This window comes from Megascapheus bottae, chromosome 10 (assembly GCF_031878675.1).
Source record: "Megascapheus bottae isolate mThoBot1 chromosome 10, mThoBot2.hap1, whole genome shotgun sequence".
In the NCBI taxonomy this organism is placed as follows: domain Eukaryota; kingdom Metazoa; phylum Chordata; class Mammalia; order Rodentia; family Geomyidae; genus Megascapheus; species Megascapheus bottae.
Window position 1 is genome coordinate 50658105 of NC_143518.1, and position 22235 is coordinate 50680339.

Sequence of the window (22235 nt, forward strand, 5' to 3'; positions counted from 1 at the left end):
GTAATTTGAATAACTCCTGTATGTTCTCAGTGCTGATATATATTAATTAACCTAAGTATAGCCAAGGAAGACATTTCATAATATTCTAGACCCTACAGAGAAATTATTGCCTTATGGTAGTGAAAAGATGCTACAATACTATTATATACCATCTAAAGGATTCTTTCCTTAAGGTTAATTTTATTTATTTTTGCCAGTCCTGGGGCTTGAACTCAGGGCCTGAGCACTGTCCTTGGGCTTTTTCCTTAAGGCTGGGACTTCTGCCACTTGAGCCACAACACCATTTCTGGCTTTTTCTATGTGTATGATACCAAGGAATTCAACCCAGGTCTTTGTGCATGCTGGAAATGCACTCTACCACTAGGCTAAACTCCCAACCCTCTTAAGATTCATTTTAAACATTAAAAAGATTATGTGGCATCTTCAGTACTTTTTTTTTTTGCCCAGTCCTGAGGCTTGAACTCAGGGCCTGAGCACCATCCTTGGCTTTCTCAGGGCTAGAACTCTACTACTTGAGAGCCACAGCTCCACTTCTGGCTTCAGTGTATACTGAATTGCATACACCGCTTCAGTGAATGTGATTCTGAGGAATCAAACCCAGAGCATCACACTTGCTAGGCAAGCACTCTACCACTAGGCCAAACTCCCTGCCCCATCTTCAGTACTTTCTAAAAGTCAGTAACTTTCATTAGAACCTGAAAAGTCTTATCTCCTAGGTGAAAATAGAACTGTATAACTGTGTTTCATTAGAAAATTATATAACATGTTGCATAGTTTTCTGTTCTTCATATTTTTTTTCTTAGTTGAGATGGTACTGCTATTTCCATTCTGCTTTTTTTTTTTTTAGCTTTGTGGGTTCAGCTTACGATTTAATGTATATATTTTTATAATATCCAACAAAGTGGTAGAAATAAATCTGAAGATAGCCTTTACATTTTAGAACAAATGTTCCTTACACATTCGTTTCCTATATCTCAGGCTCCTTAATATTTTTCCCTTGTATGAATGTTTATGTTTTAACCCTTTATTCAGTCATCCTAAAACTTAGTGTTTCTCTTCTAGATCTTTTGGCATTGGAACAAGATGCTGTCTTTGGCCTAGAATCTCTTCTGGTGCTTTGTAGTCAAGATGATAGCCCAGGTGCTCAAGCCACTTTAAAGGTGAAAACATCACTTAATGCCTGGTTTGGTGGCCTAAACTAGAGAGTAGCAAGTCCCAGTTTGTATGCCATCCACTGTCTACCAAGTCCTAATATCAGTGGGCAAAAATAGCATGGGCAAGTGGGTGAGATGAAGAGGGGATATATGTCATAAGACTTATTAACAAAAAGAAAAATCAAATCTACCCCTAACTACATTTACCCTTGATCTTCACTTTGGAAAAATACCCCTTAGACCATAATATATTTACCTTTTTTATTTTAAAGCAAAAACATAACCTTTTGCCAGTAGTTGCAAGTTTCCATAAAACATTAGACTGTGCATTAGGATGTTAGTAGATGATCAACGAAGTTCCTATATTGAAGACATTTCCTTCATGGAGTAGATACTGACATTATATAAAGGGCTATAACACCAGAAAGAACACAGAAATTACAAAGGTGCAGTTTTAATGAGAAAATGAGTTGGGAGTGAATAATTTCTTCTTTTTCTTTTTTTGCCAGTCCTGGGGCATGGACTCGGGGCCTGAGCACTGTCCTTGGGCTTTCCTCCAGGCTAACACTCTACCACTTCAGCCACAGCACCACTTCTGGCTTTTTTCTGTGCATGTGGTACTGAGAACTCTAACCTGGGTCTTTGTGCATGCTAGGCAAGCACTCTACCACTAGGCCATGCTCCCGCACCTGGAGTAAATAACCAAGATTATTAGGGAAGATTTCAACATATACATGTCAATAAGAGTTGAGCCTTGAAAGATGTATTATTAGGATTTCAGTAATGGAGATTGTTTGATCCATTGGGGCAGTATTGCAAAAGTTCTGAAAGCAGGAAGGTGCCTTTTGTATTGGAACAATGGTGAGTAGCCTCATGTGACTGGATAACATTAAAGTAATCATGGAAGATAACAAGTACCAAGCTAAAGATTATAGATTTGATCCTGTATATAGTGAAAAGATATTAAAAAATTTTAATGTATAGTCTTTCTCTAATAATCTTCATTGTAATTAGTATTTGTGAAATGAGCCTTATCCTTTTATGTGTCAGATTCTCACACTTGTGATGTGTTGGATGTCACATAGATAACAACCAATGGTGATATGTAGGATAATTGTTGGGTCCATCTTACCGAGAAATTAGATTTAAAAAAAAAAAAACACATTTATATTGTGTTAAAAGCATGGGAAGGAAAAAAAAAGCATAGGGAAGAGTTAATAGTAGATAAGATTCTTGACAAAAGAATTGGCTGTAAAAAAAAAAAAGGATTTCCGTTAGCTGTGGGATGAGCTGTCATAAGCTGGGCCTGAGAGGGAAAGGTGGTACATTAGTTGGTTTTTAGACTTCAGTTGAGAAATGGAAAACAGTCATTATGGGCAGTTGTGAATGCCCACAAAAAATGAATTCATTACATTTGGGATGACCTGAAAGTCTGTGTGTATGTGTATCTGTATATGTGGCGGGGGGGGGGGTTGTTGTTGTTTTGTTTTTATTGTTGGGTTTTTTAGAAGTTAAAATAGTTTATTTTTTTTAAAGTCCATTCAACCTGTGTGTCGTGGCTCACACTCAGGAGGCTAAGATCTGAGGATCGAGGTTCAAAGCCAGCCCAGGCATTGAAGAACTCTAAAGAAGGGGAGACTCATCTCCCTTTAGAAAATGGGGAAATGAGGCTGTGGCTCAATGGTAAGGGCGGTAGCCTTGAGCTGAAGAGGTCAGGGTCAGCACCTAGTCCCAAAGTTCAAGCCCCTTGACCCGCAAAAAAAAAACCCAAAAAACCTTCCTAGAACTGAATGACTAATTAGAGCTGCTAGTAATTTTGACAGTTGAATCAACTGTGTGGCAGTGAGATAAAGCACAATGGCTGAGAGAATAAAGGTTGTCCTCACAAGGATATTCCTTTTACCCAGGAACTTGGGATAGTTCGGGTTTTTTGTTTGTTTTAAACAGTTGTGAAGCCTGTAGTGGATTTTTCCCTTTGTTTTGTTTTTCTGATACCAGTACTGAGACTTAAACTCAGGACCTGGACTCTGTTCTTTAGCTTTTTTGCTCAAGACTGGTACTCTACCACTTGAGCTACAGTTCTACTTCCAACTTTCTGGCTACTTTTCTGCCTAGGCTCAGCTCTTAGCGTCCTGAGTAGTGAGGATAATAGACATAAGTCACCAGTGCCCAACTGAATATGTGCATTTTTGAATCATCCTGAGAGATGCCGGCATTCTGAACCACTTCAGCGGCACTTCTTGAAAAGTAGTAAAAGGACAGTGTTGACATTTTATTTGGCATAAATTTGATCTTTAGCATTAATTCTCATGATTTTCATCTTTTTTCTTTAATAGTCTTAGGTTGAAATGAATAGTTGAAATGGTGATGTACAGTTCTAACTTACAACCCTAATGTAGGATTCAGTATGTCCTGTTTCTTACAAAGAAAAATATTTTCTGCCTAATGCTTGTTGTTTCTGTTTTTGTGGGTCATGGAGCTTGAACTCTGGACCTGGGCGCTGCCCTTGCTCTTCAGTTCAAGGCTGCAGCACTATCCCTAGAGCCACAGCCCAACTTCCCCTGTTCTAGTGCTTAATTTGAGATAAGAGTCTCATGGTCTTTAGTGCCCAGGATGGCTTTGAATCTCAATCCTCAGATCTCAAGCCTCCTGAGTAGCTAGGGTTACAGGTGTGAGCCACCACACCCAGCTTTAATGCTTGTTTGTTTTTTTTTTCTTTTTGTCATAAATAACTTATATAATGTTCTCTTTTTTGTCATAAATAACATATAATGTTCTCTTTTAAGTTTCACTTAATACCTTCAAAATGTAACTATTCCATTTTCTTCTTGGTGTGTAGATTGCTTTAAATTGTATGGTGAACTTGGCTAAGGGCCGGCCCCATCTTAGCCAGTCAGTGGTGGAAACTTTGCTGACTCAGTTACACAGTGCTCAGGATGCTGCCCGGATCCTGATGTGCCACTGCCTGGCAGCCATTGCCATGCAGCTGCCAGTCCTGGGCGATGGAATGCTTGGTGACCTCATGGAACTCTACAAGGTCATTGGGCAATCAGCCACAGACAAACAGCAGGAACTTCTGGTAAAGAGCCATGTTTTAAACCTACTTCAAATGACTAGGATCTGGTCTAATAGGGGATGTTTAAAAAAGTCAATACCGCTGTTGATGTTACAAAGCAAAACAAGGCCTGTGCTGTTGGCTCACACCTGTAATCATAACAGCTCAGGAGACTGAGATGTAAGGATCAAGGTTCAGAGCCAGCCTAAGCAGAAAAGTCTGTGAGACTTCTTTCCAGTTAACTGACAAATGCCAGAAATGGAGCTATGGCTCAAGTGGTAGAGTGCTAGCCTTGGGTAAAAAAGCTCAGTTCAAGCCTTAGGACTGGCACAGACAAACAAAAGCAAAACAGGCAAAAAGCATGCTGACATCAAAATATAATTGATATGCTTGGATCTAGCTTAGTGGTAGAACATTTCCCTAGAATGTGCAGGGTCTTACATTTGGTCCCTAATGCCAACAATAAATAATAAATCAGTACTAGGATTTTTTTTTTTACTACAAATTTTCTTAACCTAGCTTAATAGTATTAGCAGGATAGTTAAAGTCCTAAGTGTATTTCCTTAATCATTTTCTCCTCCCTTCTCTCACAGGAACCAACCACACTCGGTTTGATATTTATTATCCCATGCATACTATACCTATATGCAATATTACTTTGTTCATTTTAACTTTAAGTAAATGTTAACCTATAAGTAATCTTTTATAGCTTATCTGTTTTGGCAGTATCTACGTCCATTTCATTAATGAAGCATCTCACTGTATAACTATATTATTTATCCTAATTCTTTCAAATTATTTAGTGGGGCTTTTTTGTTGTTGTTTTTTTCTTTTCTTTTCTTTTTTTTGGTCAGTGCTGGGGCTTAAACTCAAGGCATGGGCATCGTCCCTGAGCTTTTTTTCTGCTCAAGGCTAGCACTCTACCACCTGAGCCACAGCACCACTCTGGCCTTTTCTGTTTATGTGGTACTGAGGAATTGAACCCAGGGCTTTATGCATGCTAAGCAAGCACTCTACCACTAAGCCACATTTCCAGCCCCCTTAATTATTTAGTTTTATAAACAGCCTTCTTAGACAGTGGAATACATTGCTTAATGATGTCAAAATGGGAAATTAAATATCCGTGGAAAACAAAAAAAATGGTTATTTTCTTAGGAACTGTAATTCATTTCTCTTTTTGGTAGGTTATCTAACTTGGGTAAAATTATGTTATTTTCTTTTTGCCCAATGTTAGGTGAGTTTGGCCACTGTGATTTTTGTAGCAAGCCAGAAAGCATTATCTGCTGAAGTAAAGGCAGTAATTAAGCAGCAGCTTGAAAGTGTCTCCAATGGATGGACTGTCTACCGAATTGCCAGACAGGCTTCCAGAATGGTATGTACTTCCCTTCTGAGTGACCAAGATTCATAGAAATTTCACATCATGGAACAGGAGTTTGGCCTAGTGGTTGAGTGCTTGCCTTGCATGCACAAAGCCCTGGATTTGATTCCTCGGTACCATATACATAGAAAAAAGCTGGAAGTGGTGCTGAGGCTCAAGTGGTAGAGTATTAGCCCTGAGAAAGTCCAAGGACAGTGCTTAGGCCCTGAGCCCAAGCCCAGGACTGGCAAAGGAAGAAAGGAAGGAAGGAAGGAAGGAAGGAAAGGAAGGAAGGAAGGAAGGAAGAAAAGAAAGAGAAATTTCACATATATCATAAGTCATAAATTCTAAATATATAGAATAAAAGAATCTAATTTTTAGCCTTTCTCATAAAAAATATATCATTTTACTTCATCTTGTTATTATAAGTGAAAATGTGAACACTGACTGTTGTATTTAGTATCACTCTCATTTCACCCTGTGTTGTTTTATCCAAGGCTACCTTACCTGCTATTTCTATTCTTTTATCAACATCAAACATCTTCCCTCATTTTTTTTCTCCCCAAACTTAACATTCTTTAGTAGAAATGGTGAAGTTTTAGTATGTTGTAATCTTCTGAGCCATATGAAAAGCCTAATACTTTTTTATTAACTTCCTTTATTAACTACAAAGCATTGTAGTACAAAAATCCTTTGAGGATAAGTCTGGATAACACATAAAACCCTCTCTGTTTTCTCAATGGGAGAGGGACGTCATTGTCAACCAGTTCTTCATTGTAACAAGCTCTCCCAAGCATTTCAGGACATTGACCTTCCCCACCTGGAGACAGCAGATAGCACCCCTGGGGTTCACTTCACCCCACTAAATAGCTCATCTAGAATGGCAATGCACTTTTAACTAAAATTCTAGACTTGGATTATAGTTTTCTTTTTGGAAGTGTTTTAGTAAAGAACAGTAAGCATTATGTTACATAAAAGCAGCTCAGCATATTTTCACTGAAGAAATTTAGAGTGAGTCTTGAAGAGTTATGTAATATGAGGAATGATTGTACAAGTGTATCCAGAGTATAGGCATAATCTTCTATCTGCTACCTCCACTCTTTTATGTATAAGAACTTCATCACATGCTTCTTTAGTTTCTCTCTCTTTTCTTTTTTAGGGTAATCATGACATGGCCCGAGAGCTTTATCAGAGTTTGCTGACTCAAGTTGCCTCAGAACACTTCTACTTCTGGCTGAATAGTTTGAAGGAATTCTCACATGCAGAACAGTGTCTCACCGGGTTGCAGGAAGAGAATTACAGTTCAGCACTTTCTTGCATTGCTGACTCTTTAAAATTCTACCACAAAGGGATTGCTTCCTTAACAGTGAGTACTCTCAGTTCCACCTTGCGAGTCATGATTGGTGTAAGTTCCCCCCTTTCCATAAGTTAATCCTGTTTCCAACTATTTGGAAACCGGCAAGCACATATATTTATCAACATAAGTGTAATAAACAGAAATAATCAAAGTAATAAAGTAGTCAGGGAAATAAGCATCAACCTTTTCCCCCTACCCTTTTAAATATTCATAGGCTTGTTGAAAGATTGCATTTTGTTTTTCAATGAAGTTCTGGGTACTGTATGTGAGGAAAATTTAATTCATGAAGAAAGGACATGTGGCATGGAGATGGAAAGTTTTTTTCTCTAGGTTTTCACCCGTCATCTCCCAGCCTAGCCCAGTACCACCCTCAGCCCGAAACCTCTGACCTCATCACCCCAGGTCATATATGGTTACTCATCATGAAATAAACCACAGCTTCTGGCCTCCCTTTCCAAGGCCCCACAAGTCCTTGGGATTAAATCCAGGACCTTATGCATGCTAGGCAAACATTTGACCACTGAATGTCATCTCTAGGGAAAGTTCTGAGCTTTTTAAATCAAAGGTTCTACTGAGCTGCTTTTTTACCCTTCTGATACCCAAATTAACAATTTACAACTTTTTGTTTTCACTGCCATCAAGAAGAGGAAAGATTGATAAAAATTCTTAACATTCTTAAATTTTAAAATTTTTACTAATTTCTTCAAGTTTATATTCCGAAATAAGACTGTATTCCCTAAAATGAACACTTTTACATTAATCAAAGGGCATTTTCCACTACAAGAAAAGAAGTTTTGTTCGTTTTGTTTTGTTAGTCCTGGGGTTTGAACTCAGGGTCTAAGCACTGTCTGGGCTTTCTCAAGGCTACAGCTCTACCACTTGAGCTACAGCATCACTTCCAGCTTTTTCTATGTATGTGGTACTGAGAAAACGAACCCGGGTCTTTGTGCATGCTAAGCAAGCACTCTCTCACTAGGTCACTAGGCCAAACTCCTGGCCCCAAGAAGTTGTTTTTTTTGTTTTTTGTTTTTTTTTTTTGGCCCCCTTCTCTTTCTGGCCCCGCTCGCTCCGGCCCTGCTCGCTCCGGCCCCGCTCGCTCCGGCCACCACTCGGTTGGGCTCCGCTTGCTTGCTTTCGCTCTCTGTCGATTGTTGCAGTCTCATCTCTGCCACTTCCGGCTTGGTTGTGTATGTGGGATACCGAGGAATCGAACCCGGGTCTTTGTGCATGCTAGGCAAGCACTTTAACCGCTAGGCCAAACTCCCGGGCCCCCCAAGAAGTTTTATAGTCAGCATTCAACTTTTGTTTTGGTACTGGGTTTCAACTCAAGGCCTCATACTTGCTAGACAGGTGCTCTACCACATGTGGCATTCTTCCAGCCTTTTTGTGTTATTTTTTACAGTAGTTTTTCTTTATATGCAGGCTGGCCTGGACTCTGATCTTCCTACCTGTGCTTCCCCACATCTCTAGAATGACCGGTGTGGATCACAGTGCCCAGCCGATCTTGTGAGCTTTTCTTTTCTCCCCAGGCTGTCCTCAAACCACAATTTACCCATCTCCCAAGTAGCTAGAAATACAGACAGGAGGGAGTCACCATGCCTGGCAACACAGAACATTTTTAAAGTATTTCAACAGTACTTTAAAAACTATTTGTGGGAGACATAAACTTTCTAATAGTTGTGTATATCCATTTATATTGGTATATGCATTTTTAATGGTCTATCTGAAAAGTAGTACTTTGAGAACAAAGAATAGATAGCATAAAAGATACAAATTCAGACTTCTATAGGGCACATATATTTTATTTATTTATTATTTTTGCCAGTTGTGGGGCTTGAACTCAGGGCCTGAGCACTGTCCTTGGACTTGAGCTCTACCACTTGGGCCACAGTACCACTTCCAGCTTTTTTCTTTTTTTTTTTTTTTTTGCCAGTCCTGGGCTTGAGCTCAGGGTTTGAGTACTGTCCTTGGACTTTCTCAAGGCTAGAGCTCTACCACTTGAGCCTCAGCACCACTTCCGGCTTTTTTCTATGTATGTGGTACCGAGGAATCGAACCCGGGTCTTCATGCATGCTAGGCAAGCACTTTAACCACTAGGCCAAACTCCCGGCCCTTTCCAGCTTTTTTCTATGTATGTGGTACTGAGGAATCTAACCCAGGTCTTCATATATGCTAGTGCTCTAACACCAGGCCAAACTCCCAACCCCAGGGCACATATATTTTAAATTGCTTATGCTTTTTTGGGGGGAGGGGTCAATCATGGGGCTTGAACTGAAGGCCTGGGTACTGTCCCTGAGCTCTTTTGCTCAAAGCTAGCTTTCTACCACTTTGAGCCACAGTACCACTTCCTGGAGGTTCATTGGAGATAAAGTATCTCATGACCTCTCCTGCCTAGGCTGGCTTTGTGCCATGATCCTCCCATCTCTGCCTTCTGACTAGCTTCTATTTCAGGCATGAGTCACCAGTACCCGGCTTGAATAGATTCTTACTGGTTTATAGCTCTTTAGAACGAGAATTCATAAATATTCCTGTTTTATTTTGCTTTTGTTTTTAGTTGGGCCAGGTATAGAGCCTCAGAACTTACTCTGAGCTCATGCCTTACTGTGAACTACATTCCTAGTCCTTCTCTCCATTTTAAACGGTAGCATTGACTATTATGACTTTTATTATTAATACCTTATTATTCTTGGAAATATTGTTGATCTCTGTATTAGGATAATGTCACAGAAAATTTAAAGGTATAATTATTAGTTCACATCAATAAAATCATTTCATTTTCTGGCTTATATGAAGCAGAAAGTTACTAATCATTCACTGTAATAAAGTTAAGACTCACAAAACGGTGGTATACCTGGAATTAATTTTTGAAAACTATTGAATACCACACTTTGTGTATGTATTTAATGAGTGTTAGCCATAATTAAAGACTATTCTGACGTAGGCAGTTACACACTTGACTGACAGGTGAGCTGCTGAAACTTAGTCTGGTTCGTCTATACATACAGTATGACTTGAGGTAGAACATTAATCTCAGATTTTCTCCTTTTGAAATGGAGTTATTCTATCTACCAGATCATAAGAACTTTGAGGATTAAAAAAATAAATAAGAGGAGCTATATATGATAACATGTACCTGTCATATCAGCTACTTGGGAGACTAAGTAAGATAAGACGATGACTTGAGCCAAGGTTTATGCCCAACCTGGGAGACATAGTGAGACACTGATCTCAAGAATTTAAAAAATATATATTTTTTTCTACCTCTAAGTCATTTCAGAGGGGAAAGCAGTATGATCTGTGTAGTCCTTGGAAACTTCCAGCATTTTTAGTTGTACTATGCTTCACAGAACTTTTTTATGCAAGGAGAAGGTTGAGCATTTTTGTTTGATCTGTGTACTTGAGAGTGTGGACTTGACAGTAGCTTCCTATTTTTTATCTGGGTATGAGCATTGACTTCCTGACATAAATTATTTTTACCCAAGGTCATACAGCTCTAAGGCTCGTGTTTGCCACCTGCTTCAGCCAGACTAAACAGAAGTTTTTAATATACTAATTTGTGTTAGAGCAGTATTACCAGTATTTTTATTAATTTTTTTTTTGTTGGTCATGGGGCTTGAACTCTGGGCCTGGGTGCTGTCTCTGAGCTTCTCAGGTCAAGGCTAGTGCCCTACCACTTGAGCAACAGAGCCACTTCCACTTTTCTGGTGGTTAATTGGAGATGAGTCTCATGAAGCCCACAGCACGGTGGCTCACACCTGTAATCCTAGCTACTCAGGACGTGGAGGTCTAAAGACCAAGGTTCAAAGCCAGTCTGGGAACAAAAAGACCTGAAACTCTTACTAACCTCTAGAAATGGGAAATGGGGCTTGGCTCAAGGGTAGGGTGGTAGCCTTGAGCTAAAGAGCTCAGTGACAGCACCTAGGCCAAGTTCAACCCTAAGATCCAAAGGAAAACAAAAAACAAGAGTTTCATGGACTTTTCTTTATATAAAGGCTGTTAGCATTTTGAAAGGTATATTGGGCAAGTATACATTACTATATATGCATAGTCAGCACAAATGTAAAATAGTGTTGGATTTGGGTTTTTTGGTTTGGTTTGGTTTGGTTTTTTTCCACTGATATCTGGGTTTGAAATTAGAGCCTTACTTTCTTTTGGCTTACTTAATGGCTGGCTTTATCACTTGAGCCATACCAACAACCCTATTTTTTGCTGAACAGATTTTTTTTCTTTTTTTTCTCATATATTTTTTATTGTAATTAATAGGAGGGTTACATTATATTCATCAGATAGAAGGTGCATTACTTCACATACATTGATACCCTTTCTCATGTCTTGGTCCCCATTTCCCTCCCCCCACCCCCACCCCTCATTTTGTTTTACTTTACCCCCTTCCCTATCCAATTTCAAATAACCAAATATGCATTTATCCAATCAGATAACAAAATGAAGTACTGTAACAATATGAGATAACCAAGGGACAGCAAAAGAGATGAGAGATAATATAGTACATTAAGGACAACAATCACCCATTATATGGCTTTTGTTTTTATATCCTAGAGGTCCTTTCATTTAGCGTCACACTGTATGGCCTTATGTATCTAGGTTTTGCTCTATTCTAAATCTCTGCTAGGAGAGCCCAAGGTTTCTACTGATTATGACAAATGAGGGAAACCATTGAGTCTATGTTCCTTTGAGTCTGGCTTACTTCACTTAATATGATTTTTTCTAAGTCTTTCCATTTCCTTACAAATGGGGCGATGTTGTTCTTTCTAACAGCAGCATAGAATTCCATTGTGTATAAATACCACATCTTATTGATCCACTCATTGACTGAGGGACATCTGAGTTGGTTCCATATCTTTGCTATGGTAAATAGTGCTGCAATGAACATTGTTGTGCTAGTGGATTTAGTATGCCCTTATTTCTGGACAAGTGGGTAAATGCCAAGTAGTGGAATAGCTGGGTCATAGGGGAGCTCTATGTTTAGTCTTTTGAGGAACTGCCATATTGCTTTCCATAGTGGTTGAACAAGTTTGCACTCCCACCAACAGTGTAGTAGTGATCCCTCCTGGCCACATCCCCTCCAGCATCTATTGTTAGTACATTTCTTGATCCTGGCCATTCTAACTGGAGTGAGGTGGAATCTTAGAGTTCTTTTGATTTGCATTTCTTTTATGACCAGAGATGTTGAGCATTTCTTCATGTGTCTATAGGCCATTCTTATTTCTTCTTCAGAGAAGACTCTCTTTAAGTCTTTGGCCCATCTTTTAATGGGATGGTTGTTACTTTGGAGATTAGTTTTGGAGTGATTCAATTTTTTGAGCTGTTGATATATTTTAGATATGAGACCTTTGTCCGTTGTATGGTTAGTGAAGATTTTCTCCCGTTCTGTAGGCTTCCTATTTAATTTACTAGCAATGTCTTGTGCCATTCAGAAACTCTGCAGCTTAATGCAGTCCCATTTATCCAGCCCCTCTCTGATTTGTTGTGTTTCTTGGTCCTTATTGAGAAAGTTTCGGCCTGTGCCAAGGAGGCCTAGTATGTCTCCTATTCCTTCCTGTAAAGTTTTCAGAATATCTGATGCTTTTACCTTGAGATCTTTGATCCATTTGGAGTTAATTCTAGTGCAGGGTGACAGAGAAGGATCCAACTTTAGTTTTCTGCAGGTGCTTAACCAGTTCTGCCAGCATCACTTGTTGAAGAGGCTATCTTTCTTCCATTCTATTTTTTTGGCTCCCTTGTCAAAGATTAGGTGGCCATAGATCTGTGGTTTATTATCTGGGTCCTCAGTTCTATTCTATTGGTCTTCAGGCCTGTTCTTGTACAGTACCAAGCTGTTTTGATTATTATACCTCTGTAATAGAGTCTAAAGTTTGGTATTGAAATTCCTCCTGTGCTATTCTTTCTGCTAAGAAGTTGTTTTGCTATACAGGGTCTTTTATTATTCCATATGAAATTTTAGATTGCCTCTTCTATTTCTTTAAAGAATGACATTGGGATATTGATGGTTATTGCGTTGAATTTGTAGATAGCCCTTGGCAAGACTGTCATTCTGAACAGATTTTTGTACCTGGACTGGCCTCTTTGCCTCCAGATCTCTGACTCCTGAGTATCTAGGATTATAGATGTGAGCCACCAGGGTCTGGCTTCCTATAAACCAGAATAGGGTAAATACATAGATGCAAACTTTCCAAATTCGGAAAGCCAACTTTAATTCATAATGTCCCAACTCCTATTGCTTTTACTTTATCCTAAATATGTATTTTTTTTTTTAATTTCAGGCTGCCAGTACACCGCTGAATCCTTTAAGTTTTCAGTGTGAATTTGTGAAGCTCAGGATTGATCTTCTCCAAGCCTTCTCTCAACTTATCTGTACTTGTAATAGTCTCAAGACAAGCCCTCCACCTGCAATTGCCACAACAATTGCCATGACCTTAGGAAATGACCTTCAGAGATGTGGTCGAATCTCCAATCAGGCATGTCTTAACTCTCTTTTCAGTATAATTTTCATTTATATTCTTGGGGCTTTAGAGGTTGTAAAATGAAAATTTTTGAAAAGTTAAAAATCAGTGATTTAACTCAGAGATGGTATCAAATGTCTTAACTCTCCTGTCTTGCCAAATAGACTGATGTGTTTTAGGAGCATAGCCTAGTGGTAGAGTGCTTGCCTAGCATGCACAAAGCCCTGGGTTCAATTCCTCAGTACCACATACACAGAAAAACCAGAAGTGGTGCTGTACCTCAAGTAGCAGAGCAGTAGTCTTGGGCAAAGGACAGTGCTCAAGCCAAGTAAAAACAAACAAAAACGTGATTGATGATGCCATGGTTTGTACTACATATTTAGGGGTTTTTTTTGTTGTTGTTGTTTGTTTTGTTTTGGCCAGTCCTAGAGCATGAACTCAGGGCATGAGCACTGAGGCCCTATACTACATATTAATATGAAGAAAATGGAATTACCGTGAGGAAGCTTGGAATGCTTATAACTATCCTACTGAAAGTTATAAATTGTTTTTATTTCTAAATATCATATATAAATTATAATCTTGTGAACATTTATAGTTTTATTTGCCACCTTGTGTTTATGAAAATGAATAATGATGGCTGGGAGTTTGGCCTAGTAGTAGAGTGCCTACTTAGCATGCAGGAAAACCCAGATTCAATTGCTTGGTACCACACATAGAAAACGCTGGAAGTGCTGCTGTAGTTCAACTGGTAGTGTCCAAGCCTTGAGTTCAAGACCCAGGACTGGCAAAAAAAAAAAAAGAAAGAAAGGAAAATGAATAATTATATACAATTTTTCTTTCCGTTTTTGAAAAATTTTGTTTTCATATTTTTCATGTAATGACAGTAATGTGCTTGTATTTATCATAGCTAATTTATTTTTCTTCTTTATAGATGAAGCAGTCCATGGAAGAATTCCGAAGCCTTGCTTCACGATATGGGGATCTTTATCAGGCATCTTTTGATGCCGACTCAGCAACTTTGAGGAATGTAGAATTGTATCCTAACTTGCCCTAGTATTTCTTGTTCTTGAGAACTTTTTTTTTTTAATTTATTTAATTTTTTTGCCTGTCCTGGGCTTGAGCACTGTCCTTGGACTTTCTCAAGGCTAGAGCTCTACCACTTGAGCCTCAGCACCACTTCCAGCTTTTTTCTATGTATGTGGTACCAAGGAATTGAACCCAGGCCTTCGTGCATGCTAGGCAAGCACTCTACCACTAGGCCAAACTCCCGGCCCCGAGAACTGGTCTTTTAAATGTAGACCAACACATTTATACACATACATGCGCGCACACACACACACACACACACACACACACGATAACTTTGAAATTTAGAATTACAGTGGACCTGTAAACCTCAAGCACGGTAGGAGAACATCCGCAAAGTAGCAGCATTATATAGTTGTCCCTCACTATATTGTGGCCCACTTGTTGCTACTTCTTTTGTTTTACTGACCTAAACCTGATGAGTGCTTTGTACTCGCCACCTTACAAAATGCATATGTTCCCAGGCACCAGTGTCTGGTGCCTGTAATCCTAGCTGCTCTGGAGGCCAAGATCTGAGGGTTGTGGTTTGAAGCTAACCCTGGCAGGAAAGTCTCATTAAACTTTTGAATCTCCAATTAACCACCAAAAAGCCAGAAGTGGAGCTATGGTTCAACTAGGCCCTGAGTTCAAGCCCTAATGCATACAAAATACATCCATATACATTCCAAAAATAAACTTAAGATCGTTGACAGATTCCTTGAGCCCCTGCTTAGGAACTGTTAAGGTAAAGGCACTGCATTTAATAGGATTTCTTTCTTCTTTAGAATTTTGCCAATAAAACTTCTATATTTTTATTTCAAATTCTTATGAAGAGTTGCTATATAAAACAGATAAAAACCAAGTTTTGTTTTTTGTTTTGGGTTTTTTTTTTTTTTTTTTTTTGTCAGTCATGGGACTTGAACTCTGGGCTTGGGCACTGTCCCTGAGCAATTCAGCTCAAGGTTACTGCCCTACCCCTTGAGCCATAGCACCACTTCCAGTTTTCTGGGGGTTAATTGGAGATAAGAGTCTCAAAGACTTTAGTGCCTGTGCTGGCTTTGAAACTTGATCCTCAGATCTCAGCCTCCTGAGTAGCTAGGAATACAGGTGGGAGCCACCAATGCCCATCTAAAAACAAAGTTTTTGAGCAGCCTCTGAAATACAGAATTTGAAAATCAGTAGTACAGGCAATATGTATCACTTAGAAGGAAAAAGTACAGCTGCACACCGTTTTGAGTTTATAACATGATCACTTTCACTAAAAGCAATCTTCTTGGCTCATTTAATATTCAGATAATATAAAATATAAAATGATTTCTATGTTTACATGTCTAACTTAACATTAATTTAGACAGCAGCAGAGCTGTTTGCTGATATCTCATGCAATAGAAGCCTTAATTTTGGATCCAGAATCAGCAAGGTAATTCCAATATTAGTTTGCATCATAAAATATTTTCAAATGTGTTATTTTATCTAATTTTCACAAGATTATCTCAGAAAATACATTTTAGAAGTAAAAACAGAAAGGAAGTAGTTTTCTAACATTTGCCCAGGGTCACATAATTAGGGGAAAACATACATTTTCTAACTCTAGATGGTATAGGGAAACATCCTATATCATCTATTTGCAAAACACTCAGATAAATAATTGAGCAGTTTCTTGTATAATTGAGCTTTATTGTGAAAAATTGTGAGTTGATAAAACAAGTAAGCTTGACCTTGAAATTTTTATTCTTTGGTTTCCTAAACCAAAAGACATTCCTGATTTTCTTTTTCTTTCGTTCGTTCTTTCGTTCTTTCTTTTTTTTTTTTTTTTTTTTTTGGGTTGTAAGGCTGATTTTTCTTTATTGAAATTCTTCACCAGGTGCCAGTAGCTCACGCCTGTGATCCTAGCTACTCAGGATACTGAGATCTGAGGATCTAGCTCAAAGCCAGCCTGAGCAGGAAAGTCTGTGACACTTTATCTCCAGTTAACCACCAGAAAAGCAGAGTGGCACTGTGGTTCAAAAGTGGTAGAGCCACTGGCATTGAGTGAAAAAACTTAGGAACAGCACTCAGCCCCTGAGTTCAAGCCCCATCCAGAAAAACAAAACAAAAATTCTTATCCTCTCCCCAAATAGCTTAATTTTTTTGTATTAAAGAGTATTGTATTGAGTTTTCCTCAGGAGAGTATTCTATTTTGGAACATGCATTCCACCATCTACAATTTGAACGTAGTGGAGCCTCAGATTCTGAGATGAGCTTTCTCCAAAAAGAATATCAACAAAGCAGGTTAAATTTAACCAAAATTGGCTCACCACTTCATTTCAGAACCAATTTGTCTCAGTAGAGAATTTTGGAGACCAGCAAGGATCCCTTATCACATGAGCCACATAGGCCTTTACGGAGTCATGCCAGAGTAATTGTGAAGATGAAAGAAACAATGTATATAAGGTTCCTAGTTGACCTGCCTTTCATGCAGTAGGCATTAAATCTGTGTGATATTAATGTTAGGCTCAGTATATTTAAATCACACTGTCCTGTCAAGAAACCCTCTTAAAAGTTTTATTAAGCAAAATTTTGCCTTCTTTAACTCATTTAGAGGTATTTTTTTTTAGAATTTTAGGGGTTGGTTTGTAGCAGTAGAGGAAAAAAGAAGAAACCAAGGTGAAACTTCCTAAAATGCTCTGTTACATACTAGCAATTTTGCACATTCCTGGTTTTTATTTGTATGCTTTAGATTTATGTAATTTCCCAGCCATTTATTTTTCATTTTAATTCTTGTCTATCATGCTTCCCTAGTACATATAGACACTGACATATAGACTATGTTGGTTGGTTGTTTACTGATGTTTGCTTCAGTTTCCAGGAATATGGATGTACTGGAGCAGCTCATGCCGATAGTGAATATGAGAGGAGAATGATGTCTGTATATAACCATGTCTTGGAGGAGGTGGAATCACTCAATAGGAAGTACACTCCTGTTTCTTACATGGCAAGTTACATTCCTTCTGTTGAGTTTTTGTTACTGTGACATAAGTTTTCAGTAATCTTGATACTAGGTGAGCTCACAAGTTACATCTTGCCTGTTTAATTATCTGTAGAACAGGGGTGATATAACACCTGCCTTATAGCATTGTAACAATTAAACGAGATGACTTATGATACCACTTGGTATATCTGCTCGCTACAAAGCCACAATGACATTTAAAAGTCTGCTCTAGTCAAATGGAAGCAAGCTATTTTTACATAAAATATATCAAGTCAGGCTCCAGTGGCTCTACTCTGGTCATCCTAGCTATGTATGAGGCTGAGATCAAGATCACATTTCCAACCTGGTCCAGGTATTAAAAACCCACAAGACTCAAGCTGGTGTGATGTCTGCCAGTTTCCTAGCTATTTCAGGAAGTGAAAAAAGGGAAGATTACAGTTTAGGTATAACCAGTACTGAAAAGGACAGGAGGCATAGCTCAGTGGCAGGGAGACTGGGGGGAGTCGTGAAGGGAACAAGGGAAAGAGACAAGAGGAAGAGATCTAGTTTCTTCTAAAAGAACTCTAATCCCTTCTTAGCAACCTCTTCTCCAGATATCATCTTGGAGCATTTCAATACCATATATGAATTTGAGGGGATATAGAAATTCAATGTGTAAAACCCATCATCTGAAGAGTATCTCTTCTGCTCATATTTTTAGGTGTTGTTCTCTAACTCTCCTGCCTGTTTGCTTCTTGATATGAACTCTTAGTATATGGTTTTAAATGCCTTCCTAAGTGTCTGATTTGTTGATTCAATTTGAAAACTTACTTTGTTTGTATTTTCCTCAGCATACAGCATGCCTCTGCAATGCCATCATTGCCTTGCTGAAAGTGCCCCTTTCATTTCAGAGGTACTTTTTCCAGAAACTGCAATCTACCAGCATCAAGGTAAAATAGGAAGAATATTAAAGTTAACATGGGTTGAGAAAAAAACAAAACAGCTATCTTTAATTTTAATTATATAGGGACATAGCTGTACTTCAGTATTTGGATTTTGACCAAATTTATAAATATAGTTGTATGCTTTTCCTCTATTTAACAAACGATCTGAGAGCTAAACTCCCTTTTAAACTTGGTGCCAAATATATTGAGACATATATTTGAGTAACTGAAGATAGTCCCTGTCCCTTACCTCTAGGAGTCAGTTGATGATTTTATTATAATCACCCGGACGGATCTTGAACTGAGTCTGTCTGATCAGGCTTTGCAGATGCAACTTAAACCAAAATAGATCCAATAAAATATGACCAGTCCTACCTTCAGAGTCCTTTTCTTTTTGAGTGACAAGTTTTGGAGAACTGGCCATGACTGGAGTTACTCTTTTGAAGTCTTTTTTTTTGGTCAATCGTTGGGGCTTGGATTCTGGGCCTGGACACTGCCCCTGAGCTCTTCAGCTCAAGGCTACTGTCAGATCCTAGGGCCTGAGCATTGTCTCTGAGCTCTTCAGCTCAAGGCTCCCACCCTACCCCTTTGAGCCTCAGTGTCACTTCTGGTTTCCTAGTGGTTAACTAGAGATAAGAGTCTCATGGTCTTTAGTGCCTGGGCTGACTTTGAGCCAGGATCTGAGGATTGTGGCTCAGGTGTGAACCACTGTGCCTGTTTTTTGTTCGTTTGTTGTTTTTTTTTTAAGCAGGAGTTGGGCAGTGGTGGATCTTGCTACTCAGGAGGCTGAGGGCTGCAGTTTGATAACAGCTGGGGCAGGAAAGCCTATGAGATTCCTATCTCCAGTTACCTACCAAAAAGCTCGAAATGGAGCTGTTGCTCAAATGGTAGAGTACTGGACTTAAGCTAAAAAAGTTCAAGAACAGCACCCAGGCCCTAAATTTAAACTCCACTAATAGCACCATTTTAAAAAATAATCAGAATTCAAAGTTATAGCAGAATGTTTGAAAGCTGAAGTCCAGTCATCAGTACCTCAAAATAAATTTCAAAAACTGTTTTTGAATCTTAGAATGGAATTGAGAAAGGAGTAAATTTTCACTTCTGAGAGATTCCCTGTCACTTGCTGTCTTCAGTGAACTTTTGCCCTCTTTCAGATATTTTTTATTACAAATAACAATTCCATTTCAAAATGACTTACATAATCAAGAAAATTAATTATCTAGACAAGAATACCTCCTAAAGCAAATTGACTCTAGGGTTGATTAGTTCAGTGGCTTAGCAATATTATCAGTAACAAATTTTTTTTCATCTTTTCATTTGGCAAGAATTGAGCTTTCTGCAATTGAAGTGCACTTAGGTCTTTAAATGTTTTGCTTTTAAATTTAATTTGTTTTTTTGTTTGTTTGTTTTTGCCCATCCTGGGGCTTTAACTCAGGGCCTAAACACTGGCTTTGGACTTTCTCAAGGCTAGAGCTCTACCATTTAAGCCACAGCACCACTTCTGGCTTTTTTCGATGTATATGGTAGCAAGGAATCGAACCTGGGTCTTGGTGCATGATAGGCAAGCACTCTGTCACTAGGCCAAACTCCTGGCCCCTAAATTTAATTTTTTTAAAAAAAGTATTGTATTTATTTAGCATACAGAAAGCCTTAGGTTCAATCCCCAGTGCCACTGACCAAAACACATGGAAACATTACTTTGTGACATTTTTATATCATGACTTCATTAGGCAAGTAATCCCAGCATTTAAAGTTAATTTGCATTTGAATTTAATCTATTTTAAATTACCTTAGAGCAAAGAGACAGCAGGTAGACATGAAAATGTCAGTATATTTCCTACTGAAAGGAAGTCATTATCAAATGAAAGTCCTGCCACAAACCCTGGCAGAGCAGTATCTTAGCTAGTCTCTAATCCTGTTAACCTCGAACAAAAGTGAAATCTGGAATGAAACTCTCTGTAGTATTTAAAAGGGACAAAATGCATAAAGAAGCTTGAGTTTGAAGGTCTTTCTGCTTGGTTATCCCAGCCTGGGAATAGTGGAGTACTTAGGCCAGTGTGCTAGTCTGGTCCCAGTGGTTAGCAGAAAGAAGCTTGCTCTTGGTTGTTGGCCATTTATTTAATGTTTGCATTCCAGCTTGCACTGTCTCCATCCCCTCGGAATCCTGCAGAGCCCATTGCTGTACAGAATAACCAGCAGCTGGCCCTAAAGGTAGAGGGAGTGGTTCAGCATGGATCTAAACCAGGACTCTTCCGCAAAATTCAATCTGTCTGTCTGAATGTTTCTTCAACACTACAGAGTAAATCAGGACAAGACTACAAGGTAATTTCAAGAACAGGCAGAATTGTGATACAGATTTTACCAGCTTAGTTTACCAGTATTCTTTTGTGATCAGGTGGTAGTTTTACCTCCCAAGGGATCAGATAGTGTGGTTTGAAGAGTCAAAAACACTTACCTTTCCTCTGCCTGGACAAAGAATGTAGGCAGATAAGAGATCTACCTTTGACTTTAATTACTTTTAGAGCTATAAAAGCACCTAACTTAGGTACCTAACTTAACTTAGTGTTATGTTCTTTTTAGTCCCTTAGATTTTAGACTCCCTGAAATGGGTGGTTATTTATGTCTTATTTGTTGACTTGTATTTAGACTATGTCTCTACAGAATGAAGATGGGGATTAGGATATGGGGAGGAAAGATCATGGAGAGAGGCCAGCCTATGAAAGAGTTGAAAGGCTGAGCGCTTATTCTGATCTAGGAGAGTTAAGTGGCAATGTTACTTAATGGTTAAGTGGGTAGACCCAAGTCAGCCTGCCTGAGTGCACATTCCTGCTCTGCTTTAGTATCACCTTGGACAACATAACCTCTCTGTCTTAGCCTCCTCATCTGAATAGCAGGGTGATTGATAATAATACCTTGTATCTTGGTTGTTTGCAATAACTAAACCAAGTACTTGGAACAGGGCTTGGCTCATAGGACGCTCTGAATATGGGTGCTACTGTTCTTTAACATTCTTTCGTTGCAGATACCCATTGACAATATGACCAATGAGATGGAGCAGAAGGTTGAGCCTCATAATGATTACTTCAGTACCCAGTTTCTGTTGAACTTTGCTATTCTTGGAACACATAACATCACAGTAGAATCTTCAGTGAAAGATGCCAATGGCATTGTATGGAAGACTGGCCCCAGAACTACTATATTTGTCAAATCACTGGAAGATCCTTACTCCCAGCAGATTCGCCTACAGCAGCAGCAAGCCCAGCAGCCCTTACAGCAGCAGCAGCAGCAGCAACAGCAGCGCAATGCCTACACGCGATTTTAACCTCGCCATGAGCACACTGCACTTTCAAAGGATTGACCAAATTGGCAGAAGGGTTTGTTTTTTTCATAGTACATGTGAAAAAGTTGCAATGTGAAGTCCACTTATTCATTGATTTCTGCAGTGTAAAATTCTAGGGTGGGATGGGGAATTCTCCTTAGAATTTTATTTTGAGAAATAATTGTGTTCCTAGCCCCCTAAATTTTTTCTTGTTTCCTTCTAAAGGAAGTCCTTTATTTCATATTTAACATTCTCATTTTATTGCAGTTTTGTTTTTGTTTTTGGTTGCGGTTCTTGAACTCTTAAGCCTGGGCACTGTCGCTAAGCTCTTTAGCTCAAGGCTAGCAGTCTACCACTTTGAGCCACAGTACCATTTCTGGTTTGGAGATAAGAGTCTCAACAGTGTTTCTTGCTTGGGCTGGCTTCATACCATGACCCTCAAATCTCTGCACTCGTAGCTAGGATTACAGATGTGAGAGCCACCTATACTCAGCTTATTGCTATTGTTTTGTTTGGTTTTGGTTTTTTGGTAGTGGTGGTTGTTACTGAGCTTATTCTTTTTCTTCTTGT

General features: G+C 38.9%; 1 protein-coding gene across 3 annotated transcripts in view; it reads left to right on the plus strand.

Annotated features, from left to right (window-relative positions):
* Positions 1-21768, plus strand: part of LOC150058424 (integrator complex subunit 7) — a 51900-nt gene extending 30132 nt beyond the window's left edge. For all 3 annotated transcript variants that reach the window (XM_090341234.1, XM_090341235.1, XM_090341232.1), the window contains 11 exons: positions 1063-1160; positions 3994-4233; positions 5444-5581; positions 6726-6932; positions 13205-13399; positions 14319-14422; positions 15804-15872; positions 17294-17426; positions 18254-18352; positions 20483-20668; positions 21369-21768. In XM_090341234.1, coding sequence (XP_090197360.1) covers positions 1063-1160; positions 3994-4233; positions 5444-5581; positions 6726-6932; positions 13205-13399; positions 14319-14422; positions 15804-15872; positions 17294-17426; positions 18254-18352; positions 20483-20668; positions 21369-21668 — 1769 coding nt within the window. In that variant the 3' untranslated portion in view covers positions 21669-21768. The remainder of the gene's footprint in view (positions 1-1062; positions 1161-3993; positions 4234-5443; positions 5582-6725; positions 6933-13204; positions 13400-14318; positions 14423-15803; positions 15873-17293; positions 17427-18253; positions 18353-20482; positions 20669-21368) is intronic.
* Positions 21769-22235: the final 467 nt, after the last annotated feature.